At 37.6% G+C, this 20,962-nt stretch overlaps 1 protein-coding gene across 1 annotated transcript in view; it reads right to left on the bottom strand.

Annotated features, from left to right (window-relative positions):
- DPP10 (dipeptidyl peptidase like 10) overlaps window positions 1-20,962 on the bottom strand; it is a 244,241-nt gene that overhangs the window by 14,992 nt on the left and 208,287 nt on the right. Inside the window, exons 13-20 of the mRNA XM_086750569.1 lie at window positions 20,009-20,047; window positions 18,616-18,723; window positions 14,114-14,205; window positions 12,551-12,598; window positions 11,775-11,896; window positions 7,849-7,896; window positions 5,653-5,751; window positions 5,475-5,544 (exon numbers count right to left, since the gene is read on the bottom strand). Of these exons, the coding sequence (XP_086606695.1) occupies window positions 5,475-5,544; window positions 5,653-5,751; window positions 7,849-7,896; window positions 11,775-11,896; window positions 12,551-12,598; window positions 14,114-14,205; window positions 18,616-18,723; window positions 20,009-20,047 (626 nt within the window). The remainder of the gene's footprint in view (window positions 1-5,474; window positions 5,545-5,652; window positions 5,752-7,848; window positions 7,897-11,774; window positions 11,897-12,550; window positions 12,599-14,113; window positions 14,206-18,615; window positions 18,724-20,008; window positions 20,048-20,962) is intronic.

Here is a 20,962-nt window from a genome sequence, read left to right as displayed (position 1 = left end):
GGTTTTGCACCATTTAAAAATGAAGTGGCATGATTTTAAATAGGAATTTTAGAAATTGTAGGGCTGACCAAGTGGCGGGGAAAGAGGAGGAAGACAATTTTAAAACATACAGGGCAAATAACTACTATAATCACTGCTTAATTTCCAGTACATCTCATTCTATTCCTGAAAAAAACAACGGATTTGATGCAGCATATAGAAAAGGTAACTTGATGCGAGAAAGACTGCAACTCAGATGATAAAATCCATGCAAAGAAATATTACTGATAAAAGTAATCTTTTGCTTACATTGAAATAGAGTAGGGAAAGATCGTTTTGCAAAACTGGCGTAACAGACCAATCCACTTCATTTTCAGATTTCATGAGCATCTCTTTCACAAGCATCAGCTTTCAAGCACACCCATCGTTACTGGTCAAAAATCAGGGAACCTGAATAGCCTCAAACATTGAGGACAAAAAGTCTCAAATGTTTTCTGTGTGTTCATACACCCTATTTAGACATAGCAGACTGCAACTAAAACCAGACAGTGTGTTTTCAACTCCCCCCTGCAGATATGGCCAAACAAATTAAAACACACCACCAGAAGTGATTCTATTACTAGGGTGGAATCACCTGAAAGACAGGACTGAAGTAGACAGCATAGTACAAAAAGTAAAATTGTTATCCTTAAAATAGCTTTCTGAAGTCCTTGAGGCTAAAGACTTTTAAAATGCAATTTTGAGAACAAGAGCTGTAACATTGTCCTGTGTCATAAGAAAAGGAGATGAAGTTTTGAATCTCCTCTTGTCTTTGTCTAAGGAAGATGAAACGAGCATTTTATTCACATCGTAAGATATGTACTGCAGTGGGGGAAGTGGGAGTAGGGGAAGCTGAAAGAGGCCTTCTTTTAAACTAAGTTAAATAAATTCTCCCTCTAGGCCTTGACAAATATTATAAAATTCAAATAATGGGGAAGAAAATCTAAAAGAGTTAAAACCAAAAGACTCTCCATCAAATACTTTGATGTAACAGAAACACAACAGAGCAGAGAAATACTGCCACACTGGGCAGAGGCAGGATGGACACAGGCCTGAAATGGAAGGCTTGCAAAGAAATCAGTGAATCATTCACACAACTCAGGGATCCCCCAAAAAGTAAACTTTGACAGTGTTTTATAGAGGAAGAACTGGCCAAACAACAGCGTCTTCAGGGATGCTCCCATGGCAAGCATATTGCAATCAAAGTAGTGGAATCCACCCCATATTTTCACACTTCACCATGCAGCCAAGCACTGTTCCTCCACTTGGCAAGAGCTGCCAGTTCAAATGAGTAATATCCTTTACAACAAATGAAAGGTACACAAGACAGCTATTTAAAGTGTTACCGTACCTCAGATCTCAAATATTTCCCAATACTTGCATTATGCTTCTCTACATTTCTTCTAGTCTTTTAATGAGTTATTCCTGAAGCTGTAAAAAAATCCTCACTTCCAACCCTACTGTCTTATCTTGCTATCAGTCCTGAGAGGGTATTAACTGGAGGCATAAACAGGTTTGATTGCCTGTGCAAGGCCCAAAACTTTCATAATTTCAGTAACAGGTGAAGTGATTCCCGTTTACTACCAAAATATAAGAAAACAAGTAAACAAAAAAACCAAAAACCTTTTGGAGACAACTCACTGTGACTTTGGAAAATACCTGTTGGGTTGCCTCCTCTCTCCCCTCCCCAAAAAAAAATCAGAACAATCTCTCCACTGACTCACTTTTACAATATCCACTTACACATTGGACAATTTCAAATGGTGTTAAATAATAAATGCTGACATTTAAGATACATTAGCTACAGATTTTGAAGGAATGAGGTTAATTATGTTCAAGAAAAAATAAAGAATGATCATCACCTCTCATTTTATTACCCAGATTAAATGCCAGAGTCTTTATTTAATAATTTCCTGTGTGTTATCAAGGAGTGTATCTTCCAACTTTTTTTTAATGAGTAAGGTTAACCATAATGAGAAAAATCAAGAATCTGAAATTTAAACTTTGATCTTAATTATATAGAAAAGAGCTGATAATCAGTCTTTCAAGCAATTACTGTACATCTCTCTAATCTATAGCTACACTGTATGTATTATATCAGAAGGAAACTGAGTGTGAAATGTATTAGTGCTTTAGGAGAACAAATGGAAGAAAGGAGAATGTTATAATCTATTTAGCATTTTATGGCCTATGCATCACAATTTTGGAAAGAAAAATAGTGCTAGCCAACGTAACTGGTTTCTACATGAGACCTGTTAGATAGGCCAGCCATACAGATGGACATAAATTTTAACACAGCAATACAACGATCTTCTATTTGAGCACTGCAGCATGCTTTGCAACTGCTAATGGATGAATCTTCACAAAGTCCTTATGATGAACGTTACAGACCACACAGGCAAACCAGATCCTGGCAAAATGTAAGACACAGGGAAGATGAGTCTTCACCAGAGGTTTGGAGTGACTCTGAAGCAATAACTGCAGCCAAAAAGCCAGTCAGAGCCTGTTAGATCTTATATGCCATATTGACCCTGTAGCTTAGGGGACAAAGCCCATATGCACTTAGAAGCTTGTATGAATGTAACTACGAATTTAATTTGCACCGCAGACACATATTATGTGAGTTTCAACCTGAAATTCACCTTCTCTTTTCCTCACCTTCCTTCCTTTCCTCCCTCTCTTTTCCTTAAGTCCTTGTCAAATTGCAGTGCTACTGAGATGGAAAGCAAAACCCACTTCATATCTGCTAATACTCTACTTTTCCAGATACATATCTTCTCTTTATATAAACCTAAGTGTATGTTGCCTGGATCAAGATGTTACATAGAATCTCCTTCCCAAAAAATGGATGTACAATCAAACCAACATTCCTACCAAGGACATGGGTAAGCATTCTTTTTCAGATTTTCAAGAGCTGGAACATAACAATAATTGTATCATGGCTGAGAATGTAAGCAAGAAAGTAGGTGCAGCTGAACAATATGAAAGGCAGTGTTTGTTATCAGCCGGTAATACAATTCTTGTCTAACACTTCTTGCAGTAGGAACAGGGTGTTTCTCAGTCAGTCCTAACAGTACCACTCTGGGACTCAGGGAAGTCAAATATTCGGGAAACGACACCATACATACAACTAATCAGCGTTTCCTGCAAAAGCTACATGTTCTTCTTGGACTTGAATACTACTTTTTGTGGGTTTTTTTTTTTGAAAGCAGTACTTCTGATAATGAAATAAATCTTAAGATGTAAATTTGGAGTTGTTTGGGCCAACAAATTACCCTCTACATGCACAAATATTTCCAATCGTTCTTTCTCAAGAGCTGGGCAGATTTTATTAGGCTCAAACAATCATCCCACAAGGGAATCTCCCACAACTTCAGTGACAGTTTTTCAGTTTTATATCTCATTTGGGGATGTCTTTAACTCAAAAAAGGATTGCTGGCAATCTTAGTTTAAAGTCTGTGAAAAGCTGCTGAAGAAATATAACTTCTTTGTCTTCTAGGGACAAGGAGGACACAAAACATGTAACATTATATGAGCCAGGACAGATTTCAAATTTTCAATATCATAAGTTCATTATTGTATATGATTTTCTAAAAATAAATCCTGTTAATGCTAACATTGAGAATTTAGTATTGCAAAGGTAAAGACTTGACTAAAACAAAGCAAAGTCTCCATCTTATTAATGTAGATGCCACAATCTGTATTCATAAGTGGATGATTTTCCTTTGTATCCCACATGCACATCACAAAAAAACAAACCACCCCAAACCAATTACAAAACATATCCATACATTATGACCTGGCCACATTATTCGCTCACTGGATACTGAAAACTTTGATAGGTTTACATTCAGACCTTGCCTCAGTACTGTTCTCAGTTATTTCAACTTCTGATACCTAAAACCATTTCCTAATAGTATTTCCTTAGCTTTCTTTTTTTTTCCTTTTTCTATCATTTGTGGCCTTGTCCTCCAGGTTTCTTATCCTTCCCTGCTGTCTTCTCTAGGTCTTACACTGAGTATATAGCCTCATATTTTACCATAACTGTATATGGCAGATTGTGGGTTTACCAGGATCCTTAGAAAGGAAAACATTTCACTGCTAACACCTTAGTGTTTCCTTACTCTCAGGGGAAAGAAAAAAAAAAAAAAAAAAAAAAAGCGCAAGTATTTGCAACTCCCTGTAATGCAGCTGGTGTCAATTCACAGAGTCAGTTTGCCTTTGTGACACTTAAAAGAGCTGCTTAAAACATAATCATGCTTCAAGATCGTGCTAGCAAATACCACAAAAATAAAATAAACCTTGTGTCCTGTTTCTCCACAAGAAAAGAAAAGCGTGTTCATGAGCCACTTAAAGCAGAATGCCTTCACAACTGCAGATAAATACAACTGAGAAACCTGAGTTTTGAAGACAAACGGGACTTTAAAATAAGCCAGTTTACGCCTCTGTGTCCTATTATCTAAGATCTGAGTAGAAGAACCTGGGATCACTCAGCAGCTCAAGCTTGTAAATTTGACCTCACATACAAGAAGAAGGATCTCTGCTGTCACTAAGGGGAGGTCTCATCCAGGTGACACAGCTCAGCTATCGTGGCAGTTTCCTGAATTGAGCAGTGCACTCCTACACTTGTGTTAGAGAAATTCACATCAGTTCCTTCCAAATGGGACTGGAAGAAGATCTGTAGGTATAGGAAAGCCCTCTATACCCACGGCAGACCCATGCTGAGCTCAGGTGAAGAGGAATGAACGATGCCCTGAGCTGGCCATCACTAGTTTTCCTGGGTAGGCTGAAGGTATGCTCATGACTCTGCTCTCTTCCTCTGCTGTACACTCTGTAGACATGCAACTCAAAAGGCTGACTGTTCTGAAAGAAATAAGCACACTATTTCTTTTTAAAAGAACACCACAGGTTGTCAGGGAGTACCTCCTTCCTCCCACAGAGGTTTTCTAGAATCATAACAGACTTTGGATCGTGCCTAGAATGCATTCAGCCATTGATGCTCAAAAATAATCTTTTCTTCTTTCCAGTGTTCCTAAAAGCAGTTTTGCTTTATGCATCTTAACTGAGCCCCTCTTAGAAGCTCTACCCATTTCTATCAGGGATAAAAAGGAGCGTATGCTCTGAATGAGATCCTCTGTGGGTAGGGATCAGTATGGGTCCAGGAAAGACTGCAGAACTACTCACAGCTACACCATCAGAAGGGCAAGTGCCTCACGTACATAAAAGTACAAGGAAGCAGAGATAGGTTTGACAAGCTCAAAAAAACCCAGGCATCTCTACCAGACAGGACCTATAACAAAATCCTCCTGAGAACAAGCCTTTTGATTTACCAACTTAAATCCATGAGCTAATTTTCCTACACAAGGTAAAAAAAAAAAATAATTCTAATTATAGAGTTAAATGTTGTCTATGAAGCATCTTTTTGTTATTTTCAGTGATTCTACACAGATACTTACATTATTAACAGAAGGGCATACTGGTTTTGATCCGTGAAATCTTTTGGCAGTGACAACTGTAAAGGGAGTTCTTTTAAGAAAAGAGCAAAACATTAAAGGCTGGTAGTTACACAGATGAAAAATAGTAACGTTGTAAGAAAGCTTTTGGTTTGATAAAATAACATTTTGCCAAATTTACCGTAATCCTCAATGTGAAGCATTTTAATTTCAGTCCTGGAATTCTTTTTCTTAAAAAAAGCTTCTTTCAACACAGCATTATTTTCCAAAATATAAAACTCTGTAGAAAACAGGAAGAAAAAGCAAGTTGAAAGGTACAGAGAATCATCACATTGGAGATAAATCAAGATTCAAATAAAAATTAAAGAAAAAGAGACAAATGTGCAATGATAAATCTTGTAAATGAATTCCTCTGTAATTTTTTTTTTTTTTTTTATAATGCAACTATTTTGCAATTCAGGAACTGAGCAATCAGCTTACCTCAAAACATGCATTTATTGCATTTTCTGGCTGCAGTAGGCTTTGTTTTCATTAAGCCCTAACATCAGAATTGCTGATGAACAACATGAATACTAGTATCCCTGACAAATACTAACAGCAACTGTCACAGGGAAAGGCTAGTCTGCTGGGCAATATCCTAAGCCACCAGCAGGCATCCTTTTCAAATGAGATATTCCAGGTCAGTATTCAGCCAGCGCAGCCCTACTGCATGTTCTTCTCTCTCTTCTGCACTTCAACCAAAAGCAAGATTTCAGTTTGGTTTAAAGCTGCAGACAGATTCGAAGCAATCCTTTTGCACATGAAAGAATGATTAATTGTTTGGGTTTTTTTCCTTTTCTTTTTTACTCAAATTACGGACCTTGCTTCCAAAAAGTAGATTTTTTTAATTAAAAAATAAACCCTCCACTTAGGGCCAAAATGGATAATCTAAGGAAAATGTTTGTTCTGGGCAGTCAACCAAAATGGTATAATTATAGTCTCAGGATGGAATAATTGAAGTAATCCTTAATCATTCTTTTATGAATTGAAGAGGATAATCTAATCTTGCACTGAAACATTAACCATAAATTATCTCTCTCATTATTTGGTTTCCTGTTGTTACAACAATGTCCCTCTATCCTGACTTGCTTTGTTTTCCTCTAAGATGCTGTACATAAATCTCTTTTACAGTAATTCACTATCAACACTATTTTAGATGCAAGTAATAAAGAACAAAAGTCTACTTTCACAAAATTTAGTAGCTCTACAGAAGTCAATTTACTTTCAGCAGTAGCTACCCCTTATTGAGCTGGATAAAACTCCCTACCCTTGGGGTGCTTTGGCACTGAGCTTTGCAAATACTAACAGTGACATTAAAAGAAAACAAAGAAACAAACAAACAAAAAAAGAAGCCAAAGTACAGACATTAATTAACACTTCATAGCATGATACTATTGATCAGTATGCTACTTCAACATGAAAGATTAGGTCCACTGTTATGGCTGACTACTGGCTGGCCTATGACAAAGGGGATGCAGATAAGTACAGTTCAGGACTTTTGGTACCTGGGAAAAATTCTGGGGATAATCTAATGAATGAAATCAGGATATGTAAGGACTGGTTTCGTGTTTTTGAATGGAAAGATGTTCCCTTTCCTCTAATCCACACATTCATGCTATGTGGAGCCACAGTGGAGATAAAGGTAGCAGAGTCGTTACCTCTACTGCACCAGAGAAACATCTAAGTGAGGAAAATCCTGCTGCTGAAGGACAGTCTTCCATTACAAAGCACCTCAAGCAGCCAGGAACAGCAACAGATTTGGTGTCATTATCGAGAAAGCAATGAGTACAATGTGAAAATCAGAGGTATTGAATACCCTCATAAAAAGGCTTTATTCTTGGATCTGCCATCATTGAAAATGTGAGTGGAGTTGCTCTCATTTGAGAAGCATAAGAGCAGGGCTAAGTTCATCGTATGTAGGTCAGATTTTATGATCAATCGTCCAAAGACTGTACCTCACTTCAGGATAATTGGATTGTATCTTTAAAACCATCTCTAAAAATACAGAAGATGTATCCTAATGGCAGCATGATTTAGACAGAAAGTGAAATGGATGAAGATCAACCTGCCATCTAATTAATTTAAGTGTAAATAGAAGAACAATACGCACTTAGCATAAAACATATCCTAAAAGCCTGGAAAAGTTTTAATCCTTTGACTAACTTCTTTCCTTATCACTTGCAGATGTGGATGTTGCTAAAAGGCAATTAACAGAACTTCATATGAATGAGCCATCTATTAGCTTTCATTTACTTGTAAATGCTTTTCCCCTCCCCCTTGCTAACCAAAACAATCAAGGACAACAATAAAATACACCTAATCCATAAGGAATACTCACTTGCTGTATTACTTGTACTGTGCACGCTAACTACTGGAACGCCTGGCCCTGTTTTGAGAGAAGAAAAACAGAGGAAGTGCAGGGTAATTAATACTCAGTGTTTCAGTCAATAACAAAGAACAAGCACATCAGTGACCACGTAAGGCCAGATCCTTGAAGCTCCATACACATGCTTCCCTTCAAACACAGCAGTGACTCCTGGTGTCTCTTGCGAAGGACACAGGCTAGACTACGGTACCATCAAAGTGTGAAACGGAGACTGCCTTCTGCCCGCTCAGCAAGCAGTTTAGACCACTTCACCTTGAAGGAGCTTTTTTTTTTTTTTTAATCTCCATGTTTTAGCTAGAAGTGAAGAATAAAAAAATTACAGAGGCACTTAACGGCACTGTCTAAAATATAGCAGTTTGACATTCAGAAACGGTAACTTTAGGTTGACTGGGAAACGAACTAATGATAATATTCACTTATGTTTTCTATGGAAGAGCTACAAAGGTGTTGAAAAATGACCACATATTTCACTTACTTATCTGTTTAAGAAGCTCCTTTGGTAGCTCAGCTCTGGAAGACCAAGAGCATCACGGTTAAATCTAGGTGTAATGTAATTTAATCTTATTTCATGGTAATGTCAGATACTATATTTTTACTGTACCACTGAGAAACTAAAAGCACCCAGAATAATTCTCCATGTCATTAAGTACTGTGCAAATGCACAAGACAGCATGTGAAACTGAGGTGACCAAACATTCAGCACACTCAGAAGTACAGCTGAGATTGCTGCCCCCGCTCTGAGGACTCCCACTAGTGTAAACTTCCAAAAGAATATGTTGCATCCCCACCCCCAACACGGAATTTGTGCAAGGGAAATAAAGTTTTATCTTGGTGAGACAAGAGTTTGAATTACACGCAGGCAGTCACTCTTCGGTTAGGAAGGATGATGCAGAAAAGCTGAAGTCCCTGAGGACGCCATGGCAGATGAAGGCATGGACCCTCTGAAATTAGGATTTTAGACTCCTCTTCTTTTGCAGGGAAAAAAAAAAAAAAAAAAAAAAAAAAGATTCCCTTTGAGAGCAATTCAGAGACAGAGCCTAATTTGTGTGTTTTGAGTCATCCTAAGGAGGTTGTCTCTCTCAATTAATTACGGCATGAGCCTAGGGAAACTTAAACACCTGAAATAAATAGCATGATGCTATTCACAGCCTCTGACAGCCTCCACTAAAGATTTTTATCAATTTCTTTCTCTGCCTCAAGGGAGACTATTGACAAAAATCTTAACAGGTAGATGGCTGACAAATCAAAGCTTTCTGCCTTAGCTCTTCAAGATAATTTATTCAGCTGTCTCTCTATTTTCATTTTGTTTTGTTTTTCCAGCTCTTTTTACTTCTTCTGAATTTGTCATTTTGCTCGGAATTCTGATTTAAGAAAGACAGTTTCTGGAGGTGAAAGCATTGGCATTTTCCAGGCCAGCCCTATTTGTTGTACTAAAAGATGGAAGGATGATGACAGATTTTGAAAAAGGGAGATTACGTAGATTAAAAAGCCAATCAGAAAAGAAACAGACAGACATGTTACAGGCATTGTGTTACAGCTCATCAGGACTAAGCACAGCACCTGTATTTCCCATTCACCTCCTATAACTAACACTAAACCCACAACTTATTTCCTGCTGTATTAAATGGGAAAAACAATTACTCTCTTTGTGAAGTATCTTATTTGAGGGGACAGATTAACATCTGGCAGTGTGCATGAAGTGCTAAAGGAAAAACCCACAAGCAGCATGGAAAAGCACAAGGACGTGCTTGCCAAACTAAGAGGCTGTAGAGCCGGTCCTCCATCTACTAGGCTAGAAATAACTCCTCACTCCAGAGAGTCTCTGGAGATGGATAGAGCTGGTATACTGAGACAGATCTCCTGGCTGAGGGTAACCAAAAAGGAAAAACTATCCTAATAAAGGTGCTCACCGGTAAATAGGAGGTGGAAGAATTGAAACTTGTATAGATCAACCCAGTCCAGAGTCCCCCAAGGATTTTCCAGGCAAATTGCTTTTGTAACAATTCAGTCAGGCTTTTTGTTGCGGGAAAACAAGTGTGTATGCACGTAGGTGTGGTACCATCTGTCTCCTTGCAGCAGCTTACCTTGTACTCTTACAAGCAACTCCCTGTAAAAGTTTTAATACCTGCTCTATGGTGAATGTTGCCATCAACTTTGATACTGTCAAACATCCACCCCACCACAGGCATTTTGCAGAGCTGCTGCTGTAATTGTCAAGCTCTGATGAACCACACGAGAACACCTCTGAATAACTCCAAGTTGACAACTATACATTAATGTTAGAGGTAGGAAAACCGAATGACGTTGTTTTATCATCCCTGCCCAACACCTGCAGCTTAGGGCAGTCTACTGGTTGCAACTCAGTGGAGTGCAGGTTTAATCCTGGGAGGATGATCTACAGCCTTACCAGCCCAGAGAACTGCCATCTCTAAAGTCACTGAAAGTCATGAGCTTGTGAGCAATGCCATGTGCAACCTCCTATGGGCATCCACAATTTTATATCAAAGGAACACATTAAAAATTACAGGTGGAATACACTTTGCTAAAATAATAACAACAAAGTATGTTTTGGGTCCCTAGCACATTGCTGATTCAGGGCAAAAAAACTCTTCCCAATTTACCAACCCTCCCTCTTTGCAGGAATCTGAGACTTTCCCCATAGGGACTATGTCACACACAAGGCAAACCTCTGCTTAAACCATGAGGAGCTCATTACTCGTGCAGTCTTTACTCAGATAAGGGCCTCAGGATTAGCTCCATAACTTCTGCTGCAGCTTTAACCATGTAGAAACCATACAGTTGGTATTTTATATTTTTTTTTCTGATCAGCTATATATTATAGCTGCACTTCCACCAAAAAAAAATTCCAACCTTATTTTAGCCAATATATATTCATAGTTTGTTTGTTTGAATAGATTCAATTCTTGAGCCAGCATGTATTTTACTTTTGTGCAAAAAAAAATATACACAGTTGTAAAAGAAACAGAAAAAAATGTGTGCAAATAGAATGAGCTATTCACATGTATTTCAGGTGAACTGTGTTCTACTCTTTTCAATCTGATGCTAGCTGAGCAAAAATACCGGAAAAATGCTGTTTGTAAAATACTGCAAGTTTCAAGGGCAACAAGTCTAGCTGTACGCTTTATTATTGACTGTCTCATGCTTTTCTGAACCTGTTCTTATAATCTTACTTATTTATCAGTGTTTATTTCCCGGGTGTAGGTTATGAATCTCTCAGTGTGGGCTGGTTCTAATTTTCTGTTTATACATACCAGCTCTGAACCCAGTCGGTGCCACTTAGTGCTACAGGAACGCAGCTAACAATAAAAAGCTAGAAGTTATTTATTGCCATTGTATTGATAAAGAGCATCTGCCTATGTGGATTAAACCATACCTGTTTTTTGGTGGACACACACATACACACACGTATGTGGGTGAGTGTCTATAGATATAGTGTATGCATACATGTATACACATGTAGAGACACAGTGTTACAGAAAGCAGGCACTCATTTTTTAACTAGGTATAGTAGGACGAGATCAATTCCAGTATATAATATAATGAAGCTGTTATGAACACAGTACTGTCACTATAAATTCCACATTTTTTAGTGAAGGATTTTTATTTAGGGTAAATTTAAAATTCAATGTCCTTTACTAGGACCGAAGGGATAGGATTGGAGCAGCTTTCTGATCTCACTTGTCATTTAGCTTTTACAGAGAACATCTTAACTTACAGTCTCGCAATAAGCTCTGTACAGAACTTTGAGTAATCCACTACCGAGCTAAATGTTAGACTCCAGCGTAATGCACTTCTCAAGGGAACAGATTAATTCAGAAGCAAACACAGTACTATTACATGATGTGTTTTTTACTTACCTTTACAATGCAGTAAAAAATGCCTATTCATGGGGCTAAACTTTGCGTTGAAGTACGTGCACTGGTCTTTCAAGAAGTTACATGAGAGACACTGACGATTCAATGATCCCACTGTTGATACACTGGGGAAAAAACATTGATCAGAAACATTTTCCAGGGGAATAAAATACAATAAACCAAGAATTAGCTCATCAGAGTGATAAAATTCAGATGACTCAGTAGACTACTGTTCTGTAAAGTGGCCAATACAGGCAAGATCCAAAACCATTGGACTGGGGTTCCAATAGCTAGCCGTGCTGTGGGGTAACAACGTTAATAGGACACCATTAAAATCCTCACTAACTTCAGATTTAAGCACTGAGATTTGTGTAAGGAGGAGGTAGTGCTTTGCCCACATACTTTAAATTGCATGATTAGAGCCCAAAAATATTATTTTATTTAGAACATTTTCACTACTTTAAAAAACGCAGTCATATTACATGCTTGCGTTTAGGTTTAGCTTTTTAGATGCTTAAAAAGGACTAGAGAAGACACAATGGCAAAACCATTTTGTGTGAAAATATTTTCTGTTTTTTTAAACAAGTAAAATATCATTGGCATTTTTAGTTTTGAAAAAACTGTGATTCTTTCCTTGTTATAGCTCAAGTGTAATTTTTACACAATATAAATGATTACTCAAGCCCCAAAGCAGCAATTAAGCTCACAGAACGTCATCATAGCACTTATGGCTTGAGACAAAGGAGTTGTTAACAGAGCCCCGTGTACTTCTTACTTACCTATGTAGCTGTCTTCCTCTTGGGGATTCTTCAGTGCTTAAGAAATAACTGTGCACAAAAGACAGAGTTAAACTCAGTTTGGTAAACAATCTGATCTGGGTAGCGTTTAAAGAAGTGAGAGACATCATAAATAACATATTTAAAATTAAAAATTCCCAAATATACATGAAGATCAAACACTTTTATATAAACCTAAGCTCCAACATTAAACTTAGACCCAGTATATGGAGTAGTTATTTCAGATGCTATATGATTTCACATTAAAGCAGTGATGAACACAGAATTTTATGTTTTCTGTTTAATTTCTGTAACGTTCAGGAGCTCCAGTAGCAACCAGGACTCCTTTCTGCATATTACAAATACAGAAGAGAAAGTTTCTCCTTCACTCCCAGAGTTTGCAATATAAATCCAAGGGCAGAAAAAGGTCACAATGAAATTATATCATAAAATACAATAGGCCTTATGATACCCGAAAGCCTTTTTGAGCTGTAGAATCATTTTTCTTCTATCTAGAGACAGAAGCTAGCACCCTAGGCAATGGTTTACAGACAAGGTTGTGTGGATGTAAAGTCTTACTAGAGCTGCTGCGAGAATATCAAGGCAAGTCCTTGGTGTGTCCTTGATGAAATCCCCACAAAGGTTTCCTTGAGAGGCAGGAGGGTAAGGAAGTCCTCCCAGGCAGCTGAGACAACCCACATGCAGTCTGCCACCTCTGCGGGCTGAGCGCATCCATGCCTCATTTTTTCATCTGAACCTTGGAGAAGTATCAAGAAATTCTCTACAGATAGATTTTCAAAGCCCATGGAAGGACTAGCTGGAAAGGACGTTTCTCCAGTAACACTGGAGATGACAGCATTGTTGCAGCCTCAAAAAGGTCCTTGCTGAAACATCATTTATTCTAAAGAATATTAGAACTGGACATATTATGTATTTTTTGCTCTGTGCAGATGAACGTGAAGACTAACCAAGACCCACTACAGTAATCTGGAGCCTTCATATGTCTTATGTCAGTTCTTTACTGCTCCTCAAAATCACCAATAGTGCTAAGATGGGCTTTGGAAAGATTTCTCTCCGAGTGATCTGGGTGAAAATCAGGGGTTTGGATAATCACTTTATATAATTTGAATTTACAAGGTTGAATCAGATCCCCAAATGAAGTCCAGAGATCTCATGCAGTAACCAACCAAGCATGAAAACTGAAGATTTGGAGATTTTATCAAGTACTAAAAATTTACAATGATTTATTTTCTGGAGTCCAGGAAAGGGCCACTAGAATGTTATTACTGCTCTATTATGTGTTGATTTCTTTTATTGAAAAAACTAAGTCAACCGATGTCACAGAATACTCCTTTTCCCTCTGCATAAAGACCCATGCAGTAATACACTGGCAGATAAATTATCTTACAACTGCATTTTTTGTACTCAGGAGTGTAAAATTTATAGTAATGCTCAAAAACAAAAGAAATATTGTTACCTAATTTTAGATACACTATTTCCAGTTAAATGGATTCTACTTTAATAATTCAGATATTTTCATAAACAGACAAACAGAACAGTGCTTACATCTTTTGAGTGTTTTCATCATATGCCAGGATTTTGATAACTTCCCAGTTTCCTGATGTCAGATGTCTCACACTGATTTGTTCGTTTTTAGCCTGGAGCAAGATGGAAAATATTAACTTTCACCTTGTTACATTTTTCTTTGCCTAGTAGGATTGTTTGCATGTCATTACTCACTACAGCTTTTTAAACTTTAATGTGCAACACAACATCTTTAAATCATAAACCTTGCATTTTGATGGCCCTGAACTTCCAAGTATCCTTTCCTTCCCATATATAAACTCTTCAAAGTCATTAAAATAATCTCAGTCTCCATCACAATTTTTCTTTCAGTTGCCCATATGCCAACAGACAATAAAAGTATTGTACTTCAAGCTAAAGATCTTGTCATTACACATATTTTGTTTCTCTTAGTGTTTCTTTTCCTTCACTGTGACATAGCAGGGGAATCTGACTCAGACCTCTGTAACCAAAACTCTACACCACTGTGTGCTCACCAAGCTTTCACGTTTTTCATGTGCTTGTACTGAGCCAAGATTACCTCAAAGATGCTGTGCCAAGCAAGACAGGACATCAACATCACACTCCACTCATAGGAGGCGGCAGGCAAACCTCTACGACAAACGCACTGCACAAACTCAGACACGTCAGTTCACAGGATCTAAACCTACCTAAATCCTCTGCTCCACCGTGCACTCTGGAGAAGCCTCTCTTTATCCAGGGTCTATAAAGAGTCTAAGAGAAGGTCCAGGTTTTGGCAACTGACCCAAATGCTTACAAGTTGGGCAGCACCCTTTTCTCCCTCTCATAAATTGTTTCTATCTCAGTGTGAGCCTAGGGAAATAACTGGTATAAGGGGACATTCAAAACCTCTCTTGAAGAATATGATGGTAGTTTTCTCAGCCAATGCACCAGGACCTGAACTAGGAAATATTAGGATGTAATGCATATCTGCTTTCAGGTAAAACCAAACTCTTTGGCTGGAATTTGCAGCAGACTCCTCATCAGACACAGATTAAAAACAATGAAAGTCACAGAGTGAGAAGCTTATTTGAGAGTGCTTCTTAGTGCAACAGGTAAAATTGTGGCTTAGGTCGCTGAGGATAGAAACTTTAGCCCTCACTATAATACAGCATGAAGATACTGAAAGCATTTTTTCTACACTAGGGTTATGATGCTTGGTCTGGATATAAAAATTCTTTCTTTCCAAATTCAAGACAAACTTTGTAAAGAAAAGAGGTCATATTTCAGCTTTAGTGGGTGAAACTGAGCATCAGGAGTTACAGAGGAGGTCAGACGAAGGATCTACTGATGCTTTCTGGTCTCATGCCCTGTGAATGAGGAGCACCAGTCCATACCTAATCACAGTGCCCTCAGTGGTTATGTGGCCTACAAAAAGTCATGAAGGTAAAAAGGGTTTTTTAAATCCCTGTATTTCTGAACCACATCCTGTAACCTGTGTGCTCTACATCAACACCAGCAATAACTAGAAAGCAGAAAATGCTCGAGGACATCTAGGAGACATGTTTGGAACCAGCAAGGCAAAACCAAGTCCCTTAGAACCGATCTGTTTTCTAACAGATCTACAAGAAAAGAAGGAGGTAGTAACTCTATAACAAGTCTTGCAAGTATCAGCTGAAATGAGGACGCTGTGCTAGGTGCTGTACATATGTTTATGATGAGGGGCCCCTTGTTCAGGAAAGTTCTGGTATTCAGAGCTGTCTACAGGAATGATTAAAATACAAATTAGTGATTTATTATAACTGACTTTTTCTTCTCTAGAGAGAGAAGCTGCAATTATTGAAAGATATATTTAAATATTGAGATCACAGAATTTAACAAGAAACAGCAGTAAAAAGCCCAGTCAATTGTTAATAAACATGGTTATTTTTCAAGGTTACAGCCCTAATACATAATCTATGAAGCTTGCAGGAAGTTCTTGCCTTGATCCATTAAAGTCACTTTATAATTCTTATTTTGTGGTTGGAAAAAATATACTTTCCAGAGTTGCAAAACCCCACGCTAGAAATTTCTAGATACATAACACATGATTCAATCCCATTTTGAGATTAGCTTCTTTTAAATATTTCATAGGTTACTAAAAGCATTTGAAAACAATAAAACACAAATCTAGCCCTCTACATTCAGACAGTAAATAATATATGATAGACAGTAACCTTTTTAAACAGTAACCTCCCCTTGCAAGAAGATTTAATTAGACGGTTCGGCTAACCTGCTTTGAATATACCATTGACGCATGCTTTTGTAAAGTAGAATCATAGAATGGTTTGGGTTGGAAGGGATCTTTAAAGGTCATCCAGTCCAACTACCCTGCAGTCAAAGTAATGCAGCCCAAGAAAGACAATAATTTGTCAGCACTTGTACTAAGATTGACAAATAAGCCTCAGTGATTCAGGTAATCTAAAGTAAGCCACTAAAATTTACTTCTTTGTTGCTGTATGTTCACGTTGCTTCTGTGTTTTAACTTTCCTGCAGCTGGAGGCTGATTTCTGTTAATGAGCTGATATCTGTACTGAGTAGCACAGAGAAGCAATGAGAATCTGAATGCCAAATTCCAGTGTTATCTGAGCTCCATCACAAAAAAAACCTCTGATCATCTGGGTAGTGGCAATCTGCCAACTGCTTTAAATTCTGCAGGGCACCTGTTATGCCACTGTGGCTCTCACAAAGTGTGACAAACATCTGATGTGACGAAAGACTTTATGTGCAACGGTTAATATAATTTTTATGCCTCCATGTTTGCTTTAGAAATAATGGACAATCAGATTAATGCAGTGTGTAAAACACATAATATAAACACATTTCCTGTCCTTTATTGCTCTGTATCAGCCCCATTACCACACAGAATGTTGCTTATTGATGAATAATGGTTGGTATGTGGGATATCACATTTCCTCTTCCTCTCAGGAGCAGCTATATACTTAAAGACAAATTTGTCATTGGTGATACCATTCAGACTTGTTTATTTACGGTGATGGTGGCCAAAACAGAAGTATTTTTTATTTTTGGAGCTATGCAGTACCCAGGGCTCTAATTCTGCCTAAAAAGAACAGAATATTAAATTCTTTATCATCAGCTTGACTTTAAACATAATTCCAGTTGGATCAAAACATGTATTTAAAAGCAGGTATATATTTAATTATTTTATTGAATAGGAATGGGCTTAATCTTTTGCTTAAATATGCTCCTGAATTAGGATCAAACTTCCTAGGCTCTCTAGTAGTGAAAAATGTCAGAGCCTACAGGTTTAAGGCAAATTTGATTGTATCTGTAACATTCTTGGGAACATTGCAAGTTAATTTTCAGATCTCCATCATTATCATTACATGTATTTTAAAGATACTTATTCATATAGGGGAAAAAAAAAAAAAAAACAAAGTAAGACTTGATTGACTAAATGGTTTTGCTCCTGTGTGAACTTCTGTGTGGTTACTGTATCAATACACCTTTACCAGATTGTCATCTGAGCTACTGTTTTTTTAGAAGATAGAATTTGACATGTCTTTGATGCCTTTTTTCTTCTCTGTTTCTTTCTTGATAGATTTACTCTAGTGAATGAGTATTCTTGTTCTTGCTTTTTCAGGTTAAATTTTCATTATAGTTCTTTTGCTCTTATTCTGTCTGCAGTACATTGTGAACATATTTAAGACTTAATAATCTTCATAGCAGAATGCTGTCTAAAGGGAGAGAATAGAGTTGCCTGGTGCCAAGCCTGCTATTTTGATGTTTTGGGTACCTTGATAATCCCTCCTATGTCATAGAGCTCTGCTAAAATACCTGGATTAATGCTCTGCTGATTTAAATAGATGCCTTGGAGTGTTCCGTTCCAGGGCATAATTTCCTTTATTAGTTCATCACAACTTCATACTAGTGACCTTCACAGTCACAGTGCAAATTTTTCTTCTTTCAGATTCTTCTTTGGAAAAAGTAATGACCCTAGGCAATGGAAGCCACTGGAAAACGTTGCAAATGGTAATAAGAGAGTCTTAATCTTCACAAAATTTTAAGTTTTCTGTATTTTCTCCCTATACTGTTGTGTGTAAGATCAGATTCTGAAGGACTTGATAACTAAAATTATGCATATATAGCGCATATAAAGAGGGTAAAATGAGCTTTTCTGTAGGCCTCTTGAATGTGGCTATAAAACATTATTATTACTGACAGAAGGGTTTAACAACAAAACGTCTCTGCTTGTCTATAGAGGTACAAAGAAAATATGAGATCTTCCAGAGAGAGTACTTTGGAAGTACCTTTCATTTACTGACCTTACATGCCACCAAAGACAGAGGTCTAAGGAAAAAGAGGGAGCTCCATTTATTCTGGAAGAAGTTACAAATATGTCCCTCTGCACTGAGTGACAATCTGAACAGGACAAATGACCACAACAAACTGTTCAGACTCTACTGAACATGTGTCATGTGTCCTCTGCAAAAGTCCTAGATGACCACCAGGATATTAAAAAATAGCCTGAACCCAAATCTTACCTGAACAATAAACATGGCTATGTGGTGAAATTCGCCCCGGCCTCCCTGCTTCACTGGGACAGTCATGAAGAACTTACTGCCATCCTTGGAGAAAACTGGTTCTTCGTTCTATAAATGTAAGATTGTATTAGTTTGTCACACTTTCCATCGAACTTCTTAACAAAACATCAGCTTAGGTTTTTCGTCTCCTTGGTTTTGGTAGTTGCTGTGCTCAAAAGCCAATTGGAGAAAAATCCTTAGATTTGAAATATATTCTGCTAAGATTAACAAAAACGTGGTGGCTAAAGCTAAATCTAGTTCATGCCAGTAGTTACCATTGTGCCATCTTGTCCTAAAGCACGGGTTACAGCCCTTGCAAACTCTCCCTCCCAGTGAAAGGGTAGTCTTATCCCTAACGCAGTGGGACTTCTGAGGATAGTCTTTCTGTCCTTTACGAACACACAATTCATGACCAAGACAAATACTAATAGTGATGAAGAGAAAAAATGTTTCCATGGCCTGGACTCAGCAAAACATTACTAAGTACATGCTTAGCATGCACTGATTTTAAAAAAGTTGTATGGAAAAAATAAGTACATTGAGGTGATATTCCAAACCACAGTTTTACCATAAATTGTAGCCTGATGTGATGCCGTCTCTCCATGTCTGACTTTACACAGAAATACTAAAGGGAAAAGGCTTGCTATAAAAGCATAGTTTTTAAAAAATGATTTCTCATTTGCACATTGCAAAATGAAGCCTGAAATGTATTTTAAATTGAATGTGTTTCATCCATTTATTGGACAGCTCTTCTGAAGCTATGAAAACAGAACCATCTGCGGACATATTAGTTCAACGTATTGTTCTGGGTATGAATTTAGAAATATTGTTCTTACACATTCCCATTATAGCCCGTATGCCCTCTAATCTTTGAACTCCACTGAGTTTAATTTGGTGAGGTTATTTTTCAACCAGAAAAAAAATCAGCACAGTGTATAGGAACATGCTTGGAATGGGATTTGTCTGATCTATCTTTAACCACCCAAGAGTTAGGTAGCTAATCAGAGCTTGTCATCCAGTTGCCTCTGAAACCCAGATAGGTGTCTCAGCTCAAAGGGGTGAATTGCTTGCTGAAAGTCTGTATCTCCTTCCGCTACTGACATGGTCAGCTAGATAGTAACATGTCCTTTGTGTGATGCTAAGTGATGGGATTCCCACTACCAGAGAAACAAGCTGCCATCTGAAAGTTTACACAGACACTGCTATAATCCTCAGCTATTAAACTAATGCAGGATCCTAAAAAGTATTCTATTTTAAAAGAAATTTATTTTAATAGCTTATAACATATAATTAAACAAAAATGACAATGAAGCAATTACACATTATATACCCAGAAATAGTATTTATACTGTACCTGTTTAGGAAGCCATAGGTCTGACTGCATTTCATATTTCTAAAAAAAAAAAAAAAATGTTTTTATGGAATAGCTATAAATCAAAAATATGTCCCACATTCAGCAAAAGGTCTCTAGCTATTTTGTGGGGTTTTTTTTCCCATTTTTTTTTTCAATTTGTTACAATCTTCACATGTCTAAATTGGCACTTACATTGAAACAAATGATAATTTAATTACAAAGTCAGCTGCTTTATTCAGAGTTTTTGGTAGAACACCACAGGGGACCTAAGAATGCCTTTTTCAGTCCTTTCTGATTAGCTATCAAGAAGCTTTACACATGCAGTTCTATCTGTTTTTTACCTCTAGGCATCATCCAACAACTGAATATTTTAGGGCCTTCATCAACACTGGGCAAACAGCCAGCATCAAGCTCAAATTGTGAGACCTTTTCAAACCACAGACCCTTGCTTTAATGGGTTGTAGTGTGGCATTAGAGAAGAGAAAAAAATAAATGCAAATGAAAGATCTGTAGATACTACAGCAGCAGGTTTTATACAGTTCTTTTTGAAACTGAGAACATGTGCAAAATGTTAAAAAAAAAATAATTTACAGTTGAAATCAAATAGTCTGATACAACGTTAAATTATCACAATTCCCTCATCCATTACCGAATACAAGAGCATCACCTTACTCCAGCAGAGGAATCATCCAAGGTCATGAGCACGAGCCCTGTCTGCGCTGTGCTCACTGAGGTGACACTGAACTTCTATCCTTCCTTTCTCACCTACAGAATTCTTCGCTGACATTTATTTCTTCTGGAGTGGGACTTCTCAGTCTCTCTCTTCTATATTGTGTCTTGGATTACAGCTCCCTGGACACCTACTTCAGACAAGGCCAGGTGACCTTGGAGCACACAATGGTTTCCTCTCCCTTAATAAAAGCGCACAAGGCTTGCAAGAACCAGGTAAAAACC

Source organism: Chlamydotis macqueenii, chromosome 6 (genome assembly GCF_036417535.1).
Source record: "Chlamydotis macqueenii isolate bChlMac1 chromosome 6, bChlMac1.mat, whole genome shotgun sequence".
Taxonomy (NCBI): domain Eukaryota; kingdom Metazoa; phylum Chordata; class Aves; order Otidiformes; family Otididae; genus Chlamydotis; species Chlamydotis macqueenii.
The sequence above is the reverse complement of the archived record's forward strand: the minus strand, read 5'-3'. Positions and strand labels throughout refer to the sequence as shown.